At 44.8% G+C, this 24333-nt stretch overlaps 1 protein-coding gene across 4 annotated transcripts in view; it reads right to left on the bottom strand.

Moving 5' to 3' along the window:
- The window catches only part of LOC137379949 (E3 ubiquitin-protein ligase RNF123), a 536536-nt gene that overhangs the window by 290460 nt on the left and 221743 nt on the right, over nt 1–24333 (bottom strand). For all 4 annotated transcript variants that reach the window (XM_068051365.1, XM_068051363.1, XM_068051364.1 and 1 more), the window contains 3 exons: nt 13326–13400; nt 7342–7429; nt 5871–5958 (listed from right to left, as the gene is read on the bottom strand). In XM_068051365.1, the coding sequence (XP_067907466.1) occupies nt 5871–5958; nt 7342–7429; nt 13326–13400 (251 nt within the window). The remainder of the gene's footprint in view (nt 1–5870; nt 5959–7341; nt 7430–13325; nt 13401–24333) is intronic.

Below are 24333 nucleotides of genomic sequence, written 5' to 3'. Positions count from 1 at the left end.
GGCTCCCGGTCAAGCAATGTCTTGTTTTAAAATTCTCATCCTTGTTTTCAGTTCTCTCCATGGCCTAGCCCCTCCCTATCTCTGTAATCTCCTCCAGCCCCACAACCCGCCAAGATAGCTGTGCTCCTTTAATTCTGGCCTCTTGTGCTTCCCTGATTTTAATTGCTCCACCACTGGCGGCTGTGCCTTCAGTTGCCTAGGCCCCAAGCTCTGGAATACCCTGCCTATATCTCTCCGCCTTTCCACCTCGTTATCCTCCTTAAAACCGACCTCTTTGACCAAGTTTTTGATCATCTGACCTAATATCTCCTTTTGTGGTTCGGTGTCATATTTTGTTTTATAACGCTCCTATGAAGCACCTTGGGATATTTTATTATATTAAAGGTGCTATATAAATATAATCTGCAGTAGTGAATGCTTTGTGTCTGTCTTCACAAAAGAGAGGGACAAAGCAGATACTGTAGTGAAGGAGGAATACCATCAGTGGGTCAGAGTATTATTCTTAATGTTAATTTCATACAGAAACAGCTCTTAAATCACCAATTTATTTTTCTTAAAGATACGGAGAACATATCTTTCACAGGAGCTCAGTAGCAAGGTTTTGAACTGCATGCAGAAATTACAACATTTTGAACGACAAGAAAACAGCCAAGAAATCCTTCATTTGTTGCTAGCTAGATTTTTTTTCTGGCTAATTTGACAAATCACCTCAACAAACTCAACCTCAAGCTTCAGGGAAAAGATGAGACTCCAGCTTGTTTGTGCAACTTTTTTTTAAGCAAATTTGAAGCTGTAACAAAAGTGTTTGTACAAAGGTTTTGTGAAATATTTTTGAACTTGAAGGAGATTGTGGAGTTAAGAAATGTGCATGAGACACGTGAGAGCATGGTGGGGTGCAGGAGGGTCAAGTCAGTAATTGATGGGTTTCAAATAAAGTTTGCTGGCTTAGCGAAGCAGTTATCCAGGCTTCCCCTTTATAGCTGAAAAGGATAATATTCCTGCTCACCAGAATTGGTTGAAAGCCAAAATAAGTTGATTGCAGCTGTAAAGATCTTTGAACCTCTATGGATTGTTGCCTGGGAACTATCCCAAAAGTGTCTTACACCTGGGAGAAAAGGTGAATGCTCAGCAGGAAAAAGAGGGAAAAAAAATAAGGGAAGAGGAAGGGAAACTGAAAGCACATTGGAACAGCAGGATCCTTAGGGGGATTTTGAATCCTGGGAAAAAGGTGGGATTTAGAGAAGGAGTGTCAGAAAGCAGAGGTGAAGCGACTGAAAGAGCAGCCCCCGAGGGTAGAATAGCATTTGAGGACTAATCCAGAAAGAGGGTGTAAGGGGGTCATATGGCTGGAAGGGACTGTTGAGCCGGAATGTGTGGGGAGAGAATAAAAAGTCAAGTTGGTTTGAAAACAAGGATCTTCAAGTCAATTTTCTTGGATCACAAAGGCAGCAGAGCTTGGCAAAAATCAGGGGAGATGTGAGTGCAGATAAATAAGTTGTATTTTGTGGTGGGTGGAGACAAGGAGCCCAGCAAGCAGCACACTGCTGAACCTTAAGACCATGGACTAGGGTTTTGATAACAAGAGAGGGAAAGGTAGCAGAGGTGGGCAATCTTTTAAAGGAGAAAAAGTGGCTTTGTTGATAGGTGGATATGGAAATACTGTGAGATTGTGCAGAAGTTGCAGAGGTTGACAGCCAAGCACTCATAACCTCTGCAATAAGTGTAAAAACACCACACTGTCAGACCATATCATTCAGGCTAAAACTACAAGATGGATTTATAATGAATGAAACATACATAGAAGTGGGTTAAAAAAGTGGTATTAAAATTTATAAAAACAACAAAGGCTTCAGTCAGTCCATTAAAAACGTAAGAGTCTCTTGTCCAGAATGCATTTCTTGCGGAGTCAAATAAACTAAAGGCTTCTTAATATGGTATTTCTACATGACTGCAGCATTCTCATTCAACAAATTATTTTCAAGTGCTTCGTACTCAAAAGCATTGTTTTACACAGCAAGGTACCAGAAACAGCAGTAAATGGATGCCTACTTCATCAGTTTTGATGATCACAGTATGCAGAATACATCAAGCTCAAAAGGACGCTGAGCCTTCAAAGAAACCCTTTCTCTTTGTTAACAGGCTGGTGATTATATTAGTTATTTCTTATATCTGACGGGGTTTGTATTGCAACACATTGCTCTCTGAAGAGCTGTTAGGTCAGGCCCGGGGAAAAAAGCCTTTTATAATTTTCATCTGGCATTGGTGAGGCAATAACTGACAAATATCCGCATCTGCTAACATATTGACAAGCTTGACTATGTGCTAGCATTCTTGTCTAACTCAGAAAACTGTAGGTTCATGTGCCAGGACTTAAAACATAAAATTAAGGCCAACACTTCAGCACATTGCTGGAGAGTGCTACAGGGTCAGAGCTACTGTCCTTTAGATGAGATATTAACTCAAGGCTTTATCTTTTTTTAATTCAATCTTGGCATATGCACCTTGCTTGTAAAACCGGCATTTATTGCCCATTCCTAGTTGTCCTGAGGTGGTGGTGGCAGGCCTTAAGGCAGTTTGATGCAACTGAGGGTTGCATCTGAGGCTAGGCTATTTCAGAGGGCAGTTAAGAGTCAACTATGTTGGTATGGGACTAGAGTCACATAAAGGATAGACTGGGTAAGGATGGCAGTTCAATGAACCAGCTGGATTTTGTTTAACGACAATCAACAGCTTTATGGCTACTTTAACTGGTACCAGATTTTTATTTCCTGATTGCAAAAATATATAAAAGAATTAAATTCCTCCATCTACCTGGTGGGATTAGAACTCAAATTCTCTTACTAGCCCTGGCCTGTAGATTACTGGTTCAGTAACCAGCTGTTCAGGTGGACATAAAAGATCCCATGCCACCAAAGAGGAGGAGGGAGTTCCCCAGGTTTGCTGATCAACATATGTCCCTCAACAAAGATCAGCAAAACAGATTTATCTCTGAACGAACAGGATGCCCTGTCTGCCCACAAAATTAAATCCAAAGTAATTTATTCACCATCGAACACTTTGAGACATCCTGAAGAATGTGAAGGCATTGTATATACTGGCCAACATTTATCCCTCAACTGGCACCAGTAGAAACAGATGATCTGGTCATTTATTTCATTGCTGTTTGAGAGATCTTGCTGGGTGCCCCATTACCTACATTACAACAATGATTGTGCTTCAGAAGTAATTAATTGGCTGTGAAGTACATTGGACAACTTAAGGATATGAAGAGCACTTTATAAATGCAAGTTTATTCTTTATTTAATTATTATTTTGATATCCTGAGGTGTTAGCTAAATAATCTTGATCTAATTAGGCATTGTTTATGGGATGAGCTCAGCATCCCTTGCAGCTAACTTCACATTGCTATATCTCAGACCTTCAAAACAAAAGAAAAACACAAATCTTATAATTTGAAGTGAGGTAGAGTGTTACCTATGGTAGAGCAATCCTCCATCTTGAATTTCTATACACTGGTCTACTAATAGCAGCAATGAGACCAGTCACTGCATGGTTCTACTAGGTAACCCAGTGATCAGCACTCAGGCCTTTGCCAGATACACTGGATCATATTTGAGCTGGGAAAACTTAAATCTCAGCATAGTACGGTTGCCAGTGGAAGAATGAAAATTTGAATAGTTTCAAGTTGGTTTCGAACATAAGAATTGCTAGAAAAGAAAAAGATGAAGGTCCATCTGGTTCTCCCTCTATCATCTCAGGATACAATAATGGAGTTGTTGATCAATCACTGTGATCAGTCCTGATCAATTAGTCTACAACGGACCCAGTCACAAGACAAGGAAAAGCCCAGTGCAGGAAAGCTTTGGGAACCATAGGTCCCAAGTCACCTCTTCCTCCCCAGCATGCCACACTTCAAAAAAAAAAATTGTTCATGGGATGTGGGCGTCACTGGCTAGGACAGCATTTATTGCCCATCCCTTGCAAATCCCAAAATGCTACTTTCTGAAAAAAATCTAATGTGCATTTGAATGAATTAATACTAATCCCTAGGGAGGCTGTTCCATGGATTTACCACTCACTCATTGAAATTATGTTTCCCTAGATTTGTTTTGAATTTAGGTTACTTGGTTAAGGCAGCATACAAGATATTTTCTTTTATTAGCCAAGACTTACAGTGTAAGAGCAGGAAGGTTATGCCAGAACTGTATAAAACACTAGTTAGACTACAAGTTACAGTACTGCATACAGTTCTGGTTAGCACATTACAGGAAGGATGTTATCACACTAGAGAGGGTATGGAGGAGATTTATGAGGATGCTGCCAAGAATGGAGAATTTTAGCGATGAGGAAAGATTGGTTAGGCTCGTGTTATTTTCTTTGGAAAAGAGGAGGCTGAGGGGAGATTTGATTGAGCTGTATAAAATTATGAGGCGCCTAGATAGAGTGAATAGGAAGGACCTATTTCAATAGCATTGAGGTCGATAGCCAGGGGGCATAGATTTAAAGTAATTAGTGGAAGGATAACAGGGGAGTTGAGGTGTAATTGTTTTCATCCAGAGAATGATGGGGGTCTGGAACTCACTGCCTGAAAAGGTGTAAAGGCAGAAACCCTCAGCATTTAAAATGCACTTGGATATACACTTGAGATGGAGTAACCTGCAGGGCTATGGACCAAGAGCCATAAGGTGGGATTAGACTAGATAGCTCTTTTTCTGTCGGCAACGACACGACGGGCTGAATGGACTCCATAAAACCTTCTATGTTTCAAATGCAGGCCATATCCTCTGGTTCTACTATTCAGGACAAGGTGAAACTGCTTGTGATTATCGAGATAATTTTGAATCCTAAACACAGCAATCATATCACCTCTCAACCTTCTCTTATCCAGTAGCAGCATACCCTATTTACATATTTACTCCTCATATTCTGAACCCTCCATCCCCTCATCATTCTGCTTGCTCTCTTCTGTACTTTTTCAGTAGCTGCAATTGTCTATAACCTAGATAAACAGGCAGCAAAAGATATAACACTGAAGCCTAGTCATTATACACATAAGCTTTTAGTTAGAGACACAATGCATATTGTGCACTCCAACCAACAAGTCTTTTTCAGTCTGCTCCTATATTTATGAGCATAGGCTGATCACCATTTAATACCCATCACCCGAATACAATTAACATCCAACTAATATACAATTAACTTCAATATCCTTTTGTACCATGGTGATCAGAACTCTACACAGTATTCTAGGTGTGGTCACACAAATGATTTATAAATTGGCAAGATTATCTCACTATTTAGGCTCTCAAAATTGACCTTTTAATGCACCCCAACATTTGCTTTGCTTTACACAGTACCAGCAAACATTATTGCGATTGTTTCAATTTAATGTCAATCAAGATCTCTCTTACTTTCCAAGCACACGGCTTTCTTTCCATTTAAGTAATTATCCAGAATTTTCAGCCCACACGTAAAGCACTTTGCATTTGTCTACATTGATATTTCATCTGCCATTTGTCTGCCCAATGTCCAAGTATACTGACTTCTTCCTGCAGCTTATCCTGTTCATTTTAGGAGACTGCCACCTTCATCGGCTTTGCATCATCTGCAAATTTAGCCACTTAGTTTGAGACTCCTAGCTTCAGATCATTTATGAGTTTCTATAATGTTTAAAAAAAATAACTAGATAGGAATGAGGGGGTTTGAAAATATTTATAACGGAAGCACTCCCCTACAATGCTCCCATTTAAAAGGGCATGTGCAAATGTGTAAGCCTATTTGAAATGAACAAGAATGCAAGGGAAATTGTTTCGTGTTATGAGTTTTTTAAAAACATGAGCAACACCCATGTTCACAAGAGATAAACATACCCTCCAGAGTCGCACAAGGATCCAGTTTGTCTGGGCCCATGGCCGCTGTTCATATGGAGCTAAGAGATTCTTCATCATGGCCACACGTCTGTAAAAGCAAAGACACAATACTTAGTCGCAGCTCGTCAGTTGTGCCAGCAAAAGATTGTGTTATGGTGTTGGTAGCAGTGATAATGTATGAGAAGATGAAAGATTGAAGATTTAGTCTCTGAAATGTCGATAGAACAAACACTTTTTGCTGTTTTATGCTTTCAGCCGTCAGCAAGAAATGCCTCAGAATAAACCATACTGTGTGGAACTCACAAGCAAAGAGATGATGTTTTTGGCGTAGTGGTGCTTTTCAACAAAAAGGCTGAGGGGTGACCTAATAGAGGTCTTTAAAAATTATGAAAGGTTTTGATAGAGTGTGTTTCTACTTGTGGGGAACAACAACACTAGAGCTCATCAATACACGATTGTCACCAAGAAATTAAATAGGGAATTCAGAAGAAACATTTTTTACCCAGGGAGTAAATTGTGGAACTCGCTACCACAGGCATTGGTTGAGGTGAATAATATAGATGCATCAGAGGGGAAGCTAGATGAATAGAGGATCATGCTGTTAGAGTTAGATGAGGAAGGATGGGAGGAGGCTCAAGTGTAACAAACACCAGCATGGATTGGCTGGGTTTCTGTGATGCATATTCTATGCAATTCGATGTAAAGCTAAAAAACATTGTGTTGTGTACTCAGCAACCCAAACAATATCTGCCCAATGTATTTTGATGAAAAGTGTTCCCTTTAAGACCACATGTAGCATATCACAGTTCCACTGTAACAAAGTTTCAAGAATACTCATATTTTCAAATACTGTCATTACAAGACACGGTATCAAAGGACCCTATTCGCTATAGATGTTTCTGTGGCTGCCATTTCTATCCTTCAGGTTTCCCAAAGTCGAACTCAAGTGCTTCAGTCCATTTTTGAATCAAACTGGCAGAATTCATTAAACATAGAGCCACTGACTGACCAATTGATATCTTCAGAGTTTGTGACGATTGGAGTTTCCATTTAGCCAGCTACTGACTGTGAATCAGTTTGTATCCTCTCATTCCCATCTCTGGTCTTAGTCCACGCTGACAGAGAAACTGGAGAATGGGGAATGCAGAATGATAAACCTTTTCTGACTGTAAGTACAAACTTTGCTCAGACTTAAAAATCCAAAACACCTGAAAGCTTGCCTTGGTCGAACCTATTAATGTCTACACATTATGCACCATTTCCTGGTCTCACTGGTCCACACTGCAGGACAGCGGCAACCTATTCACAGGTCTCCACCATGTTAAATTTAAGACTCCTCCCCAATGCCAGTGGAATTCAGGCCCCTGAACTGTGTTCTCTCCTCTAATAAATAACTCCCCATTCCAATCTTGACAGATCAATTTGAAACATTGCACTTAAGTCTCTTTGCATGAGTAGTGTCTGTACTTACTGCTCCTCGGAGATGCACTCAACAGCTCGCAGGGAGTGAGGGTAGCAGACGTAGCTGGCAAGAGCCTGCATCAGAGAATCCTTAATATCTAGAAGCAAGAGAGAGTGTCAAGTCAAATGGTTTTATTGATGAAGGGGCCATGAGGTACATCATGCTGGGAAATTGAATATTTTTCACTTCTATCACTATCAAACAGTCTCAGAATAGGCGTAGGTGCAGGACAAAGCTTACTCTATACTGTTCCATCAAGCACTCACAAATTAGGCATGTACTGGCTACATGTGGGGCACTGCTCCTTGAACTAAATAATATGCCTCAACACAAACATATTAGAGCACTTCTTTATAGCCATGTTAATTTTGCCACTGCTCCCAGCAGCCATTCTGATGGCCTTTCTCGGTAAAAATGCTACTTCATACTGCAACTGAGTGTCAACAACAACCTGCATTTATGTAGTGCCGTTAACATAATAATAAAACATCCCACGATGCTTAGCGATAATAAGAATGTGTAGTATTTGTTCAGGGTCTGGGCCCAACCTAACTCCTATTACTTGGGTTGGGCTGTGACGCTGAATTTACATTACAGCTTTAGTGTCAATGTGAAGCAAAGCCACATCACACTGGCACTCCAGTTGTGGTGTAAATGCAGCCTCCAGGTCAATAGGCATTAGTTACAGGAATTCTTGTGCACATAAAAAGGAGTTGGACCACCCAAATTTGTTTCACACAGGAAAGGCTAACTGAGGGAGAAGACTTCAACCTAATTAATCTGGGCTGGATCGATAGAATTAAAGTAATTGACAGTGAAAGACCTCACAGACTAAGGCACATACAGTTCCATCTGACTGGGTACAGGTGAAATGTTCACAGTTTGCAGAAACCAGTACAATCCCTTTCAGTAAGCACTGATGCATTTTTGTTGAAGGACTGCATATGTTGAGGGAGCAGACTCGGAGGGCGGAGTTCCAGAGCGGTGAGTATATTAAAAAAAACTTACCTCGGGGATTCTCGGAACAGACTCGGAGGGCGGAGTTCCGGAACGGTGAGTATAGAGTAAGTTACCTCGGTTGGAAAAAAAAAACCTGAAAAAGTGATGTCACAGGAAAGCTGTGACCTGATTGGCTGGTAGGGAATCTGTACCGAATTTGAACATAAAACTGATAAAAGTTGATTAAAACACTAATTAACTAATTAATAAGTAGAGTAACTAAACCAGAGTGAGGAGATTACTGTATTTAGACAGCATTTAGTATTTATTGTAGAAATCTAGCACTAGGGACCACATAGTGAAGTGTATCATAATTTAGTAAGGATTTAATAAGTATTTATTTATTTTATATCAATTAACTAATTAGTGCTAGAAATGTCAGTCAGAGGGGTGAAGTGCTTCACCTGTGAGATGTGGGAAGTCCGTGACTCTTCCAGCGTTCCGGGCGACGACATCTGCAGGAAGTGTACCCAGTTGCAGCTCCTCACAGACCGCATGGATCAGTTGGAGCGGCAACTGGATGCACTTAGGAGCATGCAGGTGGCGGAAAGCATCATAGACAGGAGTTTTAGAGAAGTGGTTACACCCAAGATGCAGGCAGATAGATGGGTGACCGCTAGAAGGGGCAGGCAGTCAGTGCAGGAATCCCCTGTGGCTATCCCCCTTTCTAACAAGTATACCGTTTTGGATACTGTTGTGGGGGATGGCCGATCAGGGGAAAACAGCAGCAGCCAGAGCAGTGGCACCACGGCTGGCACTGTTGTTCAGCAGGGAGGGACAAAGCGCAGAAGAGCAATAGTTATAGGGGACTCTATAGTCAGGGGCACAGATAGGCGCTTCTGTGGACGTGAAAGAGACTCCAGGAAGGTATGTTGCCTCCCTGGTGCCAGGGTCAAGGATGTCTCTGAACGGACAGAGGGCATTCTGAAGGGGGAGGGTGAGCAGCCAGAGGTTGTAGTACACATCGGTACCAATGACATAGGCAGGAAGAGTAATGAGGTCCTGCAGGGGGAGTTTAGGGAGTTAGGTAGTAAGTTAAAAAACAGGACCTCTAGGGTTGTAATCTCTGGATTACTCCCTGTGCCACGTGCCAGTGAGGCTAGAAATAGGAAGATAGTGCAGTTAAACACGTGGCTGAGCAGCTGGTGTAGAAGGGAGGGTTTCAGATATCTGGACCATTGGGCTCTCTTCAGGGACAGATGGGACCTGTACAAGAAGGACGGGTTGCATCTAAACTGGAAGGGCACTAATATCCTGGCTGCAAGGTTTGCTAGCGTCACTCAGGAGGGTTTAAACTAGTGTGGCAGGGGGGTGGGAACCAGAGCAGTAGGACAGCTAGTGAAGTAAATGAGGAGGACATAGTAAATAAGGCCAGTAGGACTAAGGAAGAGCAGGCAGGGAGATGTTGCTGAGCACAACGGGACTGGTGGTCTGAAGTGCATTTGTTTCAATGCGAGAAGTATAACAGGTAAGGAAGATGAACTTAGAGCTTGGATTAGTACTTGGAAATATGATGTTGTTGCTATTACAGAGACTTGGTTGAGGGAAGGGCAGGATTGGTAGCTAAATGTTCCAGGCTTTAGAAGCTTCAGGCGGGATAGAGGGGGATGTAAAAGGGGTGGGGGAGTTGCATTACTGGTTAAGGAGAATATCACAGCTGTACTGCGGGAGGACACCTCAGAGGGGTCATGCAGCGAGGCAATATGGGTGGAGCTCAGGAATAGGAAGGGTGCAGTCATAATGTTGGGGGTTTACTACAGGCCTCCCAACAGCCAGTGGTAGGTAGAGGAGCAGATATGTAGACAGATTTTGGAAAGATGTAAAGGTAACAGGGTTGTCGTGGTGGGTGATTTTAACTTCCCCAGTATGGACTGGGACTCACTTAGTGCTAGGGGCTTGGATGGGGCAGAATTTGTGAGGAGCATTCAGGAGGGCTTCTTGAAACAATATGTAGATAGTCCAACTAGGGATGGGGCCATTCTGGACCTGGTATTGGGGAATGAGCCCGGCCAGGTGGTCGAAGTTTCAGTGGGGGAGCATTTCGGGAGCAGTGACCATAAGGTACTTGTGGATAGGGATAAGAGCAGTCCTCGGGTAAAGGTGCTAAATTGGGGGAAGGATAATTATAACAATATTAGGCAGGAACTGAAGAATTTAGATTGGGGGTGGCTGTTTGAGGGTAAATCAACATCTGACATGTGGGAGTCTTTCAAACGTCAGCTGATTAGAATCCAGGACCAGCATGTTCCTGTGAGGATGAAAGACAAGTTTGGCAAGTTTCGGGAAGCTTGGATAACACGGGATATTGTGAGCCTAGTCAAAAAGAAAAAGGAAGCATTTGTAAGGGCTGGAAGGCTAGGAACAGATGAAGCACTTGAGGAATATAAAGACAGTAGGAAGGAACTTAAGCAAGGAGTTAGGAGGGCTAAAAGGGGTCATGAAAAGTCATTGGCAAACAGGATTAAGGAAAATCCCAAGGCTTTTTATACATATATAAAGAGCAAGAGGGTAACCAGGGAAAGGGTTGGCCCACTCAAGGACAGAGATGGGAATCTATGCGTGGAGCCAGAAGAAATGGGTGAGGTGCTAAGTGAGTACTTTGTATCAGTATTCACCAAGGAGAAGGACTTGGTGGATGATGAGTCTAGGGAAGGGAGTGCAGATAGTCTCATTTCATCTCATTATCAAAAAGGAGGTGGTGTTGGGTGTATTGCAAAGCATTAAGGTAGATAAGTCCCCAGGGCCTGATGGGATCTACCCTAGAATACTGAGGGAGGCAAGGGAAGAAATTGCTGGGGCCTTGACAAAAATCTTTGCATCCTCATTGGCTACAGGTGAGGTCCCAGAGGACTGGAGAATAGCCAATGTTGTTCCTTTGTTTAAGAAGGGTGGTAAGGATAATTCAGGAAATTATAGGCCGGTGAGCCTTACGTCAGTGGTAGGGAAACTATTAGAGAGGATTCTTTGGGACAGGATTTACTCCCATTTGGAAACAAACGAACTTATTAGCGAGAGACAGCATGGTTTTGTGAAGGGGAGGTCGTGTCTAACTAATTTGATTGAGTTTTTTGAGGAAGTGACGAAGATGATTGATGAGGGAAGGGCGGTGGATGTTGTCTATATGGACTTTAGTAAAGCTTTTGACAAGGTCCCGCATGGCAGACTGGTGCAAAAGGTGAAGTCACATGGGATCAGAGGTGAGCTGGCAAGATGGATACAGAACTGGCTCAGTCACAGAAGACAGAGGGTAACAGTGGATGGGTGTTTTTCTGAATGGAGGCATGTGACAAGTGGTGTTCCGCAGGGATCAGTGCTGGGACCTTTGCTGTTTGTAGTATATATAAATGATTTGGGGAAAATGTAGCTGGTCTGATTAGTAAGTTTGCGGACGACACAAAGGTTGGTGGAGTTGCGGATAATGATGAGGATTGTCAGAGGATACAGCAGGATATAGATCGGTTGGAGACTTGGGCGGAGAAATAGCAGATGGAGTTTAATCTGGACAAATGTGAGGTAATGCATTTTGGAAGGTCTAATGCAGGTGGGAGGTATACAGTGAATGGCAGAACCCTTAGGAGTATTGACAGGCAGAGAGATCTGGGCGTACAGGTCCACAGGTCACTGAAAGTGGCAACGCAGGTGGATAAGGTAGTCAAGAAGGCATACGGCATGCTTGCCTTCACTGGTCGGGGCATAGAGTATAAAAATTGGCAAGTCATGTTGCAGCTGTACAGAACCTTAGTTAGGCCACACTTAGAATATTGCGTGCAATTCTGGACGCCACACTACCAGATGAATGTGGAGGCTTTGGAGAGGGTACAGAGGAGGATTACCATGATGTTGCCTGGTCTGGAGGGCATTAGCTATGAGGAGAGGTTGGAAAACTCGGATTGCTTTCACTGGAACGACGGAGGTGGAGGGGCGACATGATAGAGGTTTACAAAGTTATGAGCGGCATGGACAGAGTGGATAGTCAGAAGCTTTTTCCCAGGGTGGAAGAGTCAGTTACTAGGGGACATAGGTTTAAGGTGCGAGGGGCAAAGTTTAGAGGGGATGTCCGAGGCAATTTTTTTACACAGAGGGTGGTGAGTGCCTGGAACTTGCTGCCGGGGGAGGTGGTGGAAGCAAATACGATAGCGACGTTTAAGAGACATCTTGACAAATATATGAATCGGAAGGGAATAGAGGGATATGGGCCCCGGAAGTGCAGAAGGTGTTAGTTTCGGCAGGCATCAAGATCGGCGCAGGTTTGGGTGGCCGAATGGCCTGTTCCTGTGCTGTACTGTTCTTTGTTCTTTGACTGTTGAAGGCAGTGGAACCATTACCATGGTAATACCAGCTGCCCTGAAACAAAGGGGCAGGCTTAATGGTCATTTGTTCATAATTTTTTTTTTAGAACACTGGCAGTTTCTTCAAGCTGCCTCCAAACACAACTGGGGGCATCCCCAGGAGTTTCACATCCCTGACCATCTGAAATACAGGTTTAAAGAGCTTAGCCCAAGACGCAAATCTGGTGAGATTTAGCTCTCATATTGCCCAATTGCCACTGAAGCTAAACTCCGAAGCTGACCCCTATCATCTACTTTAGAAATCTAAAAAGAGCTGGCCCGTTAACTTAAAAAAGTATAATAATTTTCTGTTTATCAAGGCGAAGGATATTCATGCTGCGGAGGGAGCACTTTCCATTTACAGGCACATATTCCCAGGTCAAGTATCAAAGTGAGAGGTAAAGCAAGGTCCTCTCTGCTCTTCTCTGACAATGTGCCTCAGCACCAACCTCAAGAGGATTGCTCCCCACTAACGTCTGACATTTTCCTCATCCTGTGATCTGCAATTTGATGGATGAATTATTCCCAAACTAGCATCAATTTTGTGCTGGGTTACATTGAAAAACCTCCAAATTCAAATAGTTAGCTTCTTTTCGCCCCAGAAGTCTTGGTAAATGCAACTCGCCCAAGCATTGATGCATGCCCTGCCCCAGAACAAGTACTCACCCGTTCCCACAATTCGAGAGTCAGCAAAGTGCTTGGCAAGGATGGCAGCTAATCGGCTTAGCGTCTCCTGATACCCTGTGGAGAAAGGTATTGAATGCTGATGGCAAAGTTGAAACTGGAGAGTTGCAGATAGTGACAGCCAGGTTAATCTACACAACACCAGTGGTGCACTACACGTGAAAACAGGGCCAATCGCAAAATGGGAAGCTTTCACATTTGCACTGCGCACGGTGTTCTTGTTTGACACCAGCTTTTTCTTTGAAAATGCCCCTTCCCACTTGCAGATTTGAACTGGCCCAACTTGTGCAATGTTCCATGTGTCACCTGCAGCTGACATGGTGACCATTGCAACCTGTCCCCAGGCACCTGAAACAGCTACCATGAGGCATGAGAGCCACCAAGGAGAGGCTCACTCTCACATTAGGGAAGTTCCTCACCACCGCTTGGCAGACCCATAGCAAAGTGCCCGAAATCGAAAACTAAATCCCTGGTGCTTTGTATCTTTATTGAAATAAGCTAACCAAAGTAAAAGTAAAAGCAGTTTGTGTAACAATTTTCCCACTGTAAGTTATCCTGGTGTCCCTGCCACGATTCTTCCCTCTGTTCGAAGACAGGGGGTGGGGAGCCTGCTGTCAGACCTCTACTGTTACACTGCTCGGCTTGTCCATTGACTACATAAGGTAACACCAAAGCAGGTCGACGCCATCAGATTTCCCCTTTCCATTGAAAGGGAGACTCTGCAGTGCTCGCTCAGCGCCTCCCCCTCTCAGCGCAAGTCTAACTTGAATGCACATACTCTGTGGCGGACAGCATTAGTACATGCAAAGTAACAGTATTCTGTATAAAAAAACCAAGGAATTATTGTCGGTGAAGGGAGAAGGCAAATTAATGAATCTGGTGGAACAGAGTGAAAAGAAATCCTGAACTAAAGCTGCAGTCACTCCAATCACAAAGTGAGGTAAAGTCACCCTGTTGGAGAACAGCAGGAGGCTTGAGAGCACAAAGAAAATAAAGTGAGTGGGAGAGAGAAAGAGTGCTCCTTGCCTCTGGAGAGAGAGCAAGAGCACACACACTGCAAGAACAGTGGGAGGCCCGAGAGCACAGTGGAGATAAAAGGAGCAGTGGACAGAGCACGCACTGAGCAAACAACAGGAGGCCCGAGAGCACAGCGGAGATAAAAGGAGCAGTGGACAGAGCGCGCACTGAGTGAACAGGAGGCCCGAGAGCACAGTGGAGATAAAAGCAGCAGCAAAGCAAGAGCACTGGGAGAACAGCCAGAGGCCTGAGAATGCAGTTGGGTAAAAGGAGCGGTGGAGAGAGGGAAAGCATTGTGAGAACAGTCAGAGGCCAGAGTGCACAGCGAGGATAAAAGCAGCGATGGAGAGAGAAAGAGAGAGCACTATGAGATCAAATCAACAAAAACAAAATGAAGGAGTGACGTCTCAGGACTGCAGGTAGCTGACTGGTTGTTCGGAGAGCCCAGAGGTAAGGAGAGCAGACTTGAAGGAGTTTAGGGACGGAGCAGCAGCGTGAAGGGAGTACAAGCGTCGGGTGGCGGGGGAGTCATGGAGCGAGGAAAGAAAGTGTCATCAGCACAAGGGAAGGTGCTGATTGGTGAGTAGCTGGTAAGTCTTTTTTAAAACATACGTCCTTAGTTTATTTCTCTTAAATTTAGTTAGTCTAATGAATATAGTCATGGCAGGGAACCTCAGTCCCGTGGATGGCACACCGTATTCTATGTGGGTATTCCAGGATGCTTAACATGCCCTGGATAACATGTGCAGGAAGTGTTTGCAGCTGGAGGACCTTGAGCTCTGGGTTTTGGAGCCTGAGCAGCAGCTGGTGTCAATACGGTGCATCTGTGAAGCTGAAAGCTACATGGATAGCATGTTTCTGAAAGTGGTCACTCCGTAGCTTAAGGGTGGGCAGGCAGAGAGTGAATGGGCGAGTGCCAGGCCTTCGAGGAGGATCAGGCAGGACTCATCCAAGTGCATCACACATTCCAACTGGTATTCAGTCTAACTGGGAGTGCAGCCATAGCCAAGTCATGATACCATGGTTGACTCAGCTGGACAGTGGGGCAGGAGAAAGTAATAGTGACAGAGGACTCTACAGTTAGGGGATGCAGACACGAATCCAGGATGGTATGTTGCCTCCCTGGTGTCAGGGGCAAGGAAGTCACTGTGCAGCTGCATAGCAGTCTGAAAAGGGTGGGTGCAGGGGGAAAGAGGAGAAGGGTGACCAGCCAGCGGGCGTGGTCCATATTGTTACCAACAACATAAGCAAAAAGAGGATTTTAGGGAGTTGGGAAACAGACTAGTAAGCATGACCTCAAAGGTAGTAATCAGATACACTAGTGAGTATAGAAATAGGAGCTAGAGAGATGATGCAGGAAGGAAGGCTTTAGATTCTTGGGACATTGGGAGTGGCTCTGTATATGGGACCTGTATAGGCCAGACGGGTTGGTCTAAACTGAGCCAGGACCAATGCTGTTGGGGAGGGTTTAAACTAACTTGGCAGGTGAATGGGAACCAGGATGGAGCATTAGAAAGGAGAAACAAGGTGCACAAATGATTGGGAGAAACAGATAGCAAAAGAGTAAGAAATAGTAAGGTATTAGATGAAGTCAGAGAGGGAATGCAATAAGGTCTAAATTAGGTGTACAGTGCATGTATGTAAACGCACAAAGCATTGTAAAGAAGGTTAGTGAGCTGAAGACAAACAACCACACGAGAGTATGATGCTGTGGCGATAATAAGACGTGGCGATAATAAGACGTGGTTCAAAAAAGGGCAAGACTCGGTACTAAATATTCCTGGATACAAGGTATTCAGGAAAAATAGGGATGGAAAGAGGAGGAGGAGGTGTGGCAGTGTTGATTAAGGAGAATAGTAAAGTGCTGGAGAGAGAAGATATCCTAGAGAACAGAATCCAATTCGCTAGAATTAGGAAACAATAGACGTACCATTGCATTACTGGGTGTATTCTATGGGCCATGAACTAATGGGAAAGATATAGAGCAGAGATTTGCAGGAAAATGACAGAGAGGTGCAAAAACTATAGAGCAGTGATAATGGGGGACTTGAATTACCCTAATATAGACTGGGATAGTAACAGAGTAAAGGGCAGAGATGGGGAAGAGTTTCTGAAGTGTGTTCAGGAAAATTTTCTTTATCAGTATATTGCAGGCCCAATAAGGAAGGATGTTTTGGCATGTTTCCGGCAGTTCCTGCAGCCATACTGGTGCCAAACGTCGTGTCCTGCACTCCTTTGGACCCCACCAGAAAGGCCGAGAGGGGGGTTTTGACGACTGGGCAACTCTCAACCCCCATAAATTTGCCCAGGCATGCGCCATGGAGAGGTCACTCCATAGTTGCCTCACAGCGACTGAAACAACACGGAAGGCAGCAGTTACGGGTTATAAGTCCAGATAAATTGGCGTAGAAACTGGGCGCCACGGGTTGCCTTTGTCGGTGGGAGAGGTCATTGCACCTCACTGGACAGCTACCGCCCGCCTCAAACCGGGCAGCCCCCGGTCAATAAGGTTCTGTCCCGCCACAGTCTGCCTGCTTCAATGGGTGCTTGGAGCTCAGGGTCATTGCCCGAAAGGTGGACTGATACACCGCACCAAACAACATGAAAAAAGGAAAGAAGGTACCAGCCCTTCGCTTTGCAAGCTGGAACGTCAGAACTATGTGTCCTGGCCTGACGGAAGACCTTACACAAATCAACGATTCTCGGAAGACCGCCATCATTAACAACGAGCTCAGTAGACTCAATGTGGACATTGCAGCACTTCAGGAGACTCGCCTCCCCGCGAGTGGCTCTCTAGCAGAGCAAGACTACACCTTCTTCTGGCAGGGCAGGGATCCTGAAGAACCAAGACAGCATGGAGTGGGCTTCGCCATCAGAAACTCCTTGCTCAGCATGATAGAGCCTCCCTCAAATGGCTCGGAACGCATACTGTCCATCCGACTGCTCACCACCTCTGGTCCAGTACACCTACTCAGCATCTATGCTCCAACACTCTGTTCCGCACCTGAAGCTAAAGACCAGTTCTATGAACAACTCCATAACATCATTAGCAGCATCCCCAACACTGAACACCTATTCCTGCTGGGGGACTTTAATGCCAGGGTTGGGGCCGACCATGACTCATGGCCCTCCTGCCTTGGGCGCTATGGCGTTGGAAGGATGAATGAGAACGGGCAGAGACTGCTTGAGTTGTGTACCTATCATAACCTCTGCATCACCAACTCGTTCTTTCACACTAAACCCTGTCACCAGGTTTCATGGAGGCACCCAAGATCACGTCGTTGGCACCAGCTAGACCTCATTGTCACAAGGCGAGCCGCCTTAAACAGTGTTCAAATCACACGCAGCTTCCACAGTGCGGACTGCGACACCGACCACTCCCTGGTGTGCAGCAAGGTTAGACTCAGACCAAAGAAGTTGCATCATTCCAAGCAGAAGGGCCACCCGCGCATCAACACGAGCAGAATTTCTCACCCACAGCTGTTACAAAAATTTCTAAATTCACTTGTAACAGCCCTTCAAAACACTCCCACAGGGGATGCTGAGACCAAGTGGGCCCACATCAGAGACGCCATCTATGAGTCAGCTTTGACCACCTACGGCAAAAGTGCGAAGAGAAATGCAGACTGGTTTCAATCTCATAATGAAGAGCTGGAACCTGTCATAGCCGCTAAGCGCATTGCACTTTTGAACTACAAGAAAGTCCCCAGCGATTTAACATCCGCAGCACTTAAAGCAGCCAGAAGTACTGCACAAAGAACAGCTAGGCGTTGCGCAAACGACTACTGGCAACACCTATGCAGTCATATTCAGCTGGCCTCAGACACCGGAAACATCAGAGGAATGTATGATGGCATGAAGAGAGCTCTTGGGCCAACCATCAAGAAGATCACCCCCCTCAAATCTAAATCGGGGGACATAATCACTGACCAACGCAAACAGATGGACCGCTGGGTTGAGCACTACCTAGAACTGTACTCCAGGGAGAATGCTGTCACTGAGACTGCCCTCAATGCAGCCCAGCCTCTACCAGTCATGGATGAGCTGGACATACAGCCAACCAAATCGGAACTCAGTGATGCCATTGATTCCCTAGCCAGCGGAAAAGCCCCTGGGAAGGACAGCATTACCCCTGAAATAATCAAGAGTGCCAAGCCTGCTATACTCTCAGCACTACATGAACTGCTATGCCTGTGCTGGGACGAGGGAGCAGTACCCCAGGACATGCGCGATGCCAACATCATCACCCTCTATAAAAACAAAGGTGACCGCGGTGACTGCAACAACTACCGTGGAATCTCCCTGCTCAGCATAGTGGGGAAAGTCTTTGCTCGAGTCGCTCTGAACAGGCTCCAGAAGCTGGCCGAGCGCGTCTACCCTGAGGCACAGTGTGGCTTTCGTGCAGAGAGATCGACTATTGACATGCTGTTCTCCCTTCGTCAGATACAGGAGAAATGCCGTGAACAACAGATGCCCCTCTACATTGCTTTCATTGATCTCACCAAAGCCTTTGACCTCGTCAGCAGACGTGGTCTCTTCAGACTACTAGAAAAGATCGGATGTCCACCAAAGCTACTAAGTATCATCACCTCATTCCATGACAATATGAAAGGCACAATTCAACATGGTGGCTCCTCATCAGAGCCCTTTCCTATCCTGAGTGGTGTGAAACAGGGCTGTGTTCTCGCACCCACACTTTTTGGGATTTTCTTCTCCCTGCTGCTTTCACATGCGTTCAAATCCTCTGAAGAAGGAATTTTCCTCCACACAAGATCAGGGGGCAGGTTGTTCAACCTTGCCCGTCTAAGAGCGAAGTCCAAAGTACGGAAAGTCCTCATCAGAGAACTCCTCTTTGCTGACGATGCTGCTTTAACATCTCACACTGAAGAATGCCTGCAGAGTCTCATCGACAGGTTTGCGTCTGCCTGCAATGAATTTGGCCTAACCATCAGCCTCAAGAAAACGAACATCATGGGGCAGGATGTCAGAAATGCTCCATCCATCAATATTGGCGACCACGCTCTGGAAGTGGTTCAAGAGTTCACCTACCTAGGCTCAACTACCACCAGTAACCTGTCTCTAGATGCAGAAATCAACAAGCGCATGGGTAAGGCTTCCACTGCTATGTTCAGACTGGCCAAGAGAGTGTGGGAAAATGGCGCACTGACACGGAACACAAAAGTCCGAGTGTATCAGGCCTGTGTCCTCAGTACCTTGCTCTACGGCAGCGAGGCCTGGACAACGTATGCCAGCCAAGAGCGACGTCTCAATTCATTCCATCTTCGCTGCCTTCGGAGAATACTTGGCATCAGGTGGCAGGACTATATCTCCAACACAGAAGTCCTTGAAGCGGCCAACATCCCCAGCTTATACACACTACTGAGTCAGCGGCGCTTGAGATGGCTTGGCCATGTGAGCCGCATGGAAGATGGCAGGATCCCCAAAGACACATTGTACAGCGAGCTCGCCACTGGTATCAGACCCACCGGCCGTCCATGTCTCCGTTATAAAGACGTCTGCAAACGCGACATGAAATCGTGTGACATTGATCACAAGTCGTGGGAGTCAGTTGCCAGCATTCGCCAGAGCTGGCGGGCAGCCATAAAGACAGGGCTAAATTGTGGCGAGTCGAAGAGACTTAGTAGTTGGCAGGAAAGAAGACAGAGGCGCAAGGCGAGAGCCAACTGTGCAACAGCCCCAACAAACAAATTTCTCTGCAGCACCTGTGGAAGAGCCTGTCACTCCAGAATTGGCCTTTATAGCCACTCCAGGCGCTGCTTCACAAACCACTGACCACCTCCAGGCGCGTATCCATTGTCTCTCGAGATAAGGAGGCCCAAAAGAAGGAAGGAGACATTGTTGGATCTGGTTCTGGGGAATGAACTGGGTCAAGTGGATCAAATGTCAGTAGGGCAACATTTAGGGTACAGTGCTGTTTGTATCATAAAGTTTAGGTTAGCTATGGAAAAGGCCAAGGAGCAATCTAGAATAAAAATAATGGAGATCCAATTTCAGTGGGGCGAGAACGGATCTGTCCCAGGTAAATTAGAATCAAAGATTGGCAAGCAAAGCTGTTCTGGAACAATGGTCTGCCTTTAAAGAGATGGTTCGGGTATAGTCGAGGTACATTCACATGAGGGGAAAAGGTAGGGCAAGCAAAGCCAGAGCTCCTGGGATGACGTAAGAGATAAAGAGTAAAATGAAACAGAAAAAGGTTGCATATGGAAAGGCAAAGCTGTCAACATGATAGACGGGTGGAAACCGTGACTCATAATATGCGGGATTGTACCCACACACTAAACCCAAGAAAGCAAAGGGAAAGGTTAAGGGTCGGAGGGGAAAAGTACATGACAATTTGATAATACAAGTGAGAATCAGACTGAAATTAGAAAGTTGAGAGGGACAGTGAAAAATGAAATGAGACAGAGAGAGAGTATAAGAGAGTGGCATCTAACGTAAAAGGGAATCAAAAGTCTTTTATAGGCACATAAACATAGAAAATAGGAGCAGGAGTAGGCCATTTGGCCCTTCGAGACTGTTCCGCCATTTATTATGATCATGGCTGATCATCCAACTCAGTAGCCTCTTCCCACTTTCTCCCCATACCCTTTGATCCCTTTAGACCTAAGAACTATAGCTAACTCCTTTTTGAAAACATTCAATGTTTTGGCCTCAACTGCTTTCTGTGGTAGCGAATTCCACAAGCTCACCACTCTCTGGGTGAAGAAATTTCTCCTCATCTCAGTCCTGAAAGGTTTACCCCGTATCCTTAGACTATGATCCCTGGTTCTGGACTCCCCCACCATCGGGAACATCCTTCTTGCATCTACCCTGTCAAGTCCTGTTAGAATTTTATAGGTTTCTATGAGATCCCCCCTCACTCTTCTGAACTCCAGCAAATATAATCCTAACCGACTCAATCTCTCCTCATATGTCAGTCCCGCCATCCCAGGAATCAGTCTGGTAAACCTTTGCTGCACTCCCTCTATAAATAGTAAAATATAAATAGGTAGCAGGACAGGTTGACAAGGTGGTTAAGAAGGCACATGGAATACTTTCCTTTATTAGCTGAGACACAGAATGTAAGAGCAGGGAGGTTATGCTGGAACTATATAAAACATTGGTTAGGCCACAACTTGAGTACTGTGTGCAGTTCTGGTCACCTCATTACAGAAAGGATGTAATCGCACTTGAGTGGATACAGAGGAGATTTACAAAGACGTTCCCAGGACTGGAAAATTGCAGCTATGAGGAAAGATTGGATAGGCTGGGGTTGTTTTCCTTGCAACAGAGGAGGCTGAGGGGGGATTTGATTGAGGTGTACAAGGATAGAGTGGATGGGAAGAACCTATTTCCCTTAGCAGAGGGGTCAGTGTGTCTAGGGGGCATAGATTAAAAGTGATTGGTTGATAGATTAGGGGGGAGTTGAGGAAAATCTTTTTCACCCAGAGGGTGGTAGGGGTCTGGAACTCACTGCCTGAAAGGTTAGTACAGGCAGAAACCTTCAACTCATTTAAAAGGTGAAGTCCCGTAATCTCCAAGGATACGGACCAAGTGCTGAAAAATGGGATTAGGCTGGGTGGTTTGTTTTTTGGTAGGTGCAGACAAGATGGACAGAGTAGCCATCTTCTGTGCCATAACTTTTTCTACATTTTCTAAATATATTAAATATCTGAAGAGGAGGGATGTGGGGAGAGGGCAAGGGAGTAGCAGTATGTGAATTACTCCTTAGGAGGGCCAGCATAGAAACGATGGGTCAAATGGCCTTCTTTCACACTGTAACGATGGTATGAAAAGGGTAATAAGAGTAGGGGAGGGGCTCCCATTAGGAACCAAAAAGGCGATTTACGCATTGAGGCAGAAAGCATGACCGAGGTACAAATTAATACTTTGCATCTGCCTTTACCAAGAAGGTGCTGCTGAAGTCATAGTGAAAGAGGAGGTAGTGGAGACACCGGTTGGGCTAAAAATTGATAAATGGAGGCATAAGAAAAGCTGGCTGTATTTAAAATTGATATATCACCAGGACTGGTTCAGATGCATCCTAGGATACTAAGAGAAGTAAGGGAGGAAATTGCAGAGGCACTGGCCATAATCTTCCAATTATCCTCAGATACAGGGATGGTACCAGAGGACTGGAGAATTTCAAATGTTGCATGATTGTTCAAAAAAGGGTGTAAGGATAAACCCAACCAACTGCAGGCCAGTCAGTGTAATCAAAATGACAATCCAGGACAAACTTAGCAGTCACTTGGACAAGTACGGATTAATTAAGGAAAGCTAGCACAGATCTGTTAAAAGCACACCATGTTTAATTAACTTGTTTGAGTATTTTGATGAGGTAACAGAGAGGGTTGATGTGGTGTACATAGACTTACAGAAGACATTTGGAAAAGTGGTACATAATAGGATTTCTAGCAAAGTTGAAGGTCATGGAATAAAAAGGACAGTGGCAACATGGACACTAAGTTGGCTGAGTGACAGGAAACAGTAGTGGTGAATGCTTGTTTTCGGACTGGAGGAAGGTTACAGTGGTGTTCCCCAGAGGTCAGTCTAGGACCACTGCTTTTCTTGATATATACGAATTACTTTGACTTCAGTGTACAACGCACAATTTCAAACTTTGCACATAACACAAAATTTTAATGTATTGTCAACTTTGAGGACAATTACAGACTTCAAGAGGACATAGACAGGCTGGTTGAATGGCTGACTCAAAGCAGATGATATTTAGTGCAGAGAAATGTGAAATGATACATTTTGGTTGGAAGAATGAGAGGCAATATAAAATGAAGTGCATAATTCTAAAGCGGGGGGGGGGGCAGGAACAGAGAGACCTGGGGGATATATGTACACAAATCGTTGAAGTTGACGGGGCATGTTGAGAAAGTGGTTAAAAAAGCATATGGGATCCTAAGTTTTAAAAAAAGAGGCATAGAGTACAAAACCAAGGAAGTTGTGGGCGTCGTTAGCTAGGCCAGCATTTATTGCCCATCCCTAATTGCCCTTGACCTGAGTGGCTTTCTTGGCATTTTAAGAGTCAACCACATTGCTGTGGGTCTTAGGGTCACATGCAGGCCATAATCTTCCAATTATCCTCAGATACAGGGATGGTACCAGAGGGCTGGAGAATTTCAAATGTTGCATGATTGTTCGAAAAAGGGTGTAAGGATAAACCCAACCAACTGCAGGCCAGTCAGTGTAATCAAAATGACAATCCAGGACAAACTTAGCAGTCACTTGGACAAGTACGGATTAATTAAGGAAAGCTAGCCAGATCAGGTAAGGACGGAAGATTTTCTTCCCCAAAGGACATTAGTGAACCAGATGGGTTTTTACAACCATCGACAATGGTTTCACAGTCATCATTACTCTAGCTCTTTAATTTCAGATTTATTCATTGAATTCAAACTTCACCATCTGCCGTGGTGGGATTTGAACTCATGCCCCCAGAGCATTCAGCCTGGGCTTTGGATTACTAGTCCAGGGCTATTACCACTATGCCACCACCTCCCTTTTATAAAACACTGGTTTGTCCTCAACTGGAATAGTGTGTCCATTTCTGGGCATCGCACTTTAGGAAGGATGTGAAGGCTTCAAAAAGATTTAAGAGAATGGTCTCAGGGATGAGGGACTTCATGGATAGAATGGAGAAGCTGATGCTTTTCCCCTCAGAGAAGATCGAGATGAGATTTGGTAGAAATGCTCAACATCATGAGGGGGCTAGAGTAAATAGAAACTGTTCCCACTGCTGGAAAGGTTGAGAACCAGAGGTCACCGATTTAAGGTGATTGGCAAAAGAACCAATGGCAATACATGGAAATCTTTTTTTACGCAGCAAGTGGTTAGAATCTGGAATGCACTGCCTGAGAGTGTGGTGAAAGCAGATTCAGTCATGGCTTTCAAAAGGGAATTGGATAAGCATCTGAAGCAAAAAGATTTCCAGGACCATGGTGTAAAGGACTGGGGAGGG

The sequence above is a fragment of the Heterodontus francisci genome, chromosome 19 (assembly GCF_036365525.1).
Source record: "Heterodontus francisci isolate sHetFra1 chromosome 19, sHetFra1.hap1, whole genome shotgun sequence".
In the NCBI taxonomy this organism is placed as follows: domain Eukaryota; kingdom Metazoa; phylum Chordata; class Chondrichthyes; order Heterodontiformes; family Heterodontidae; genus Heterodontus; species Heterodontus francisci.
This window is presented reverse-complemented; position numbering and strand designations above follow the sequence as displayed.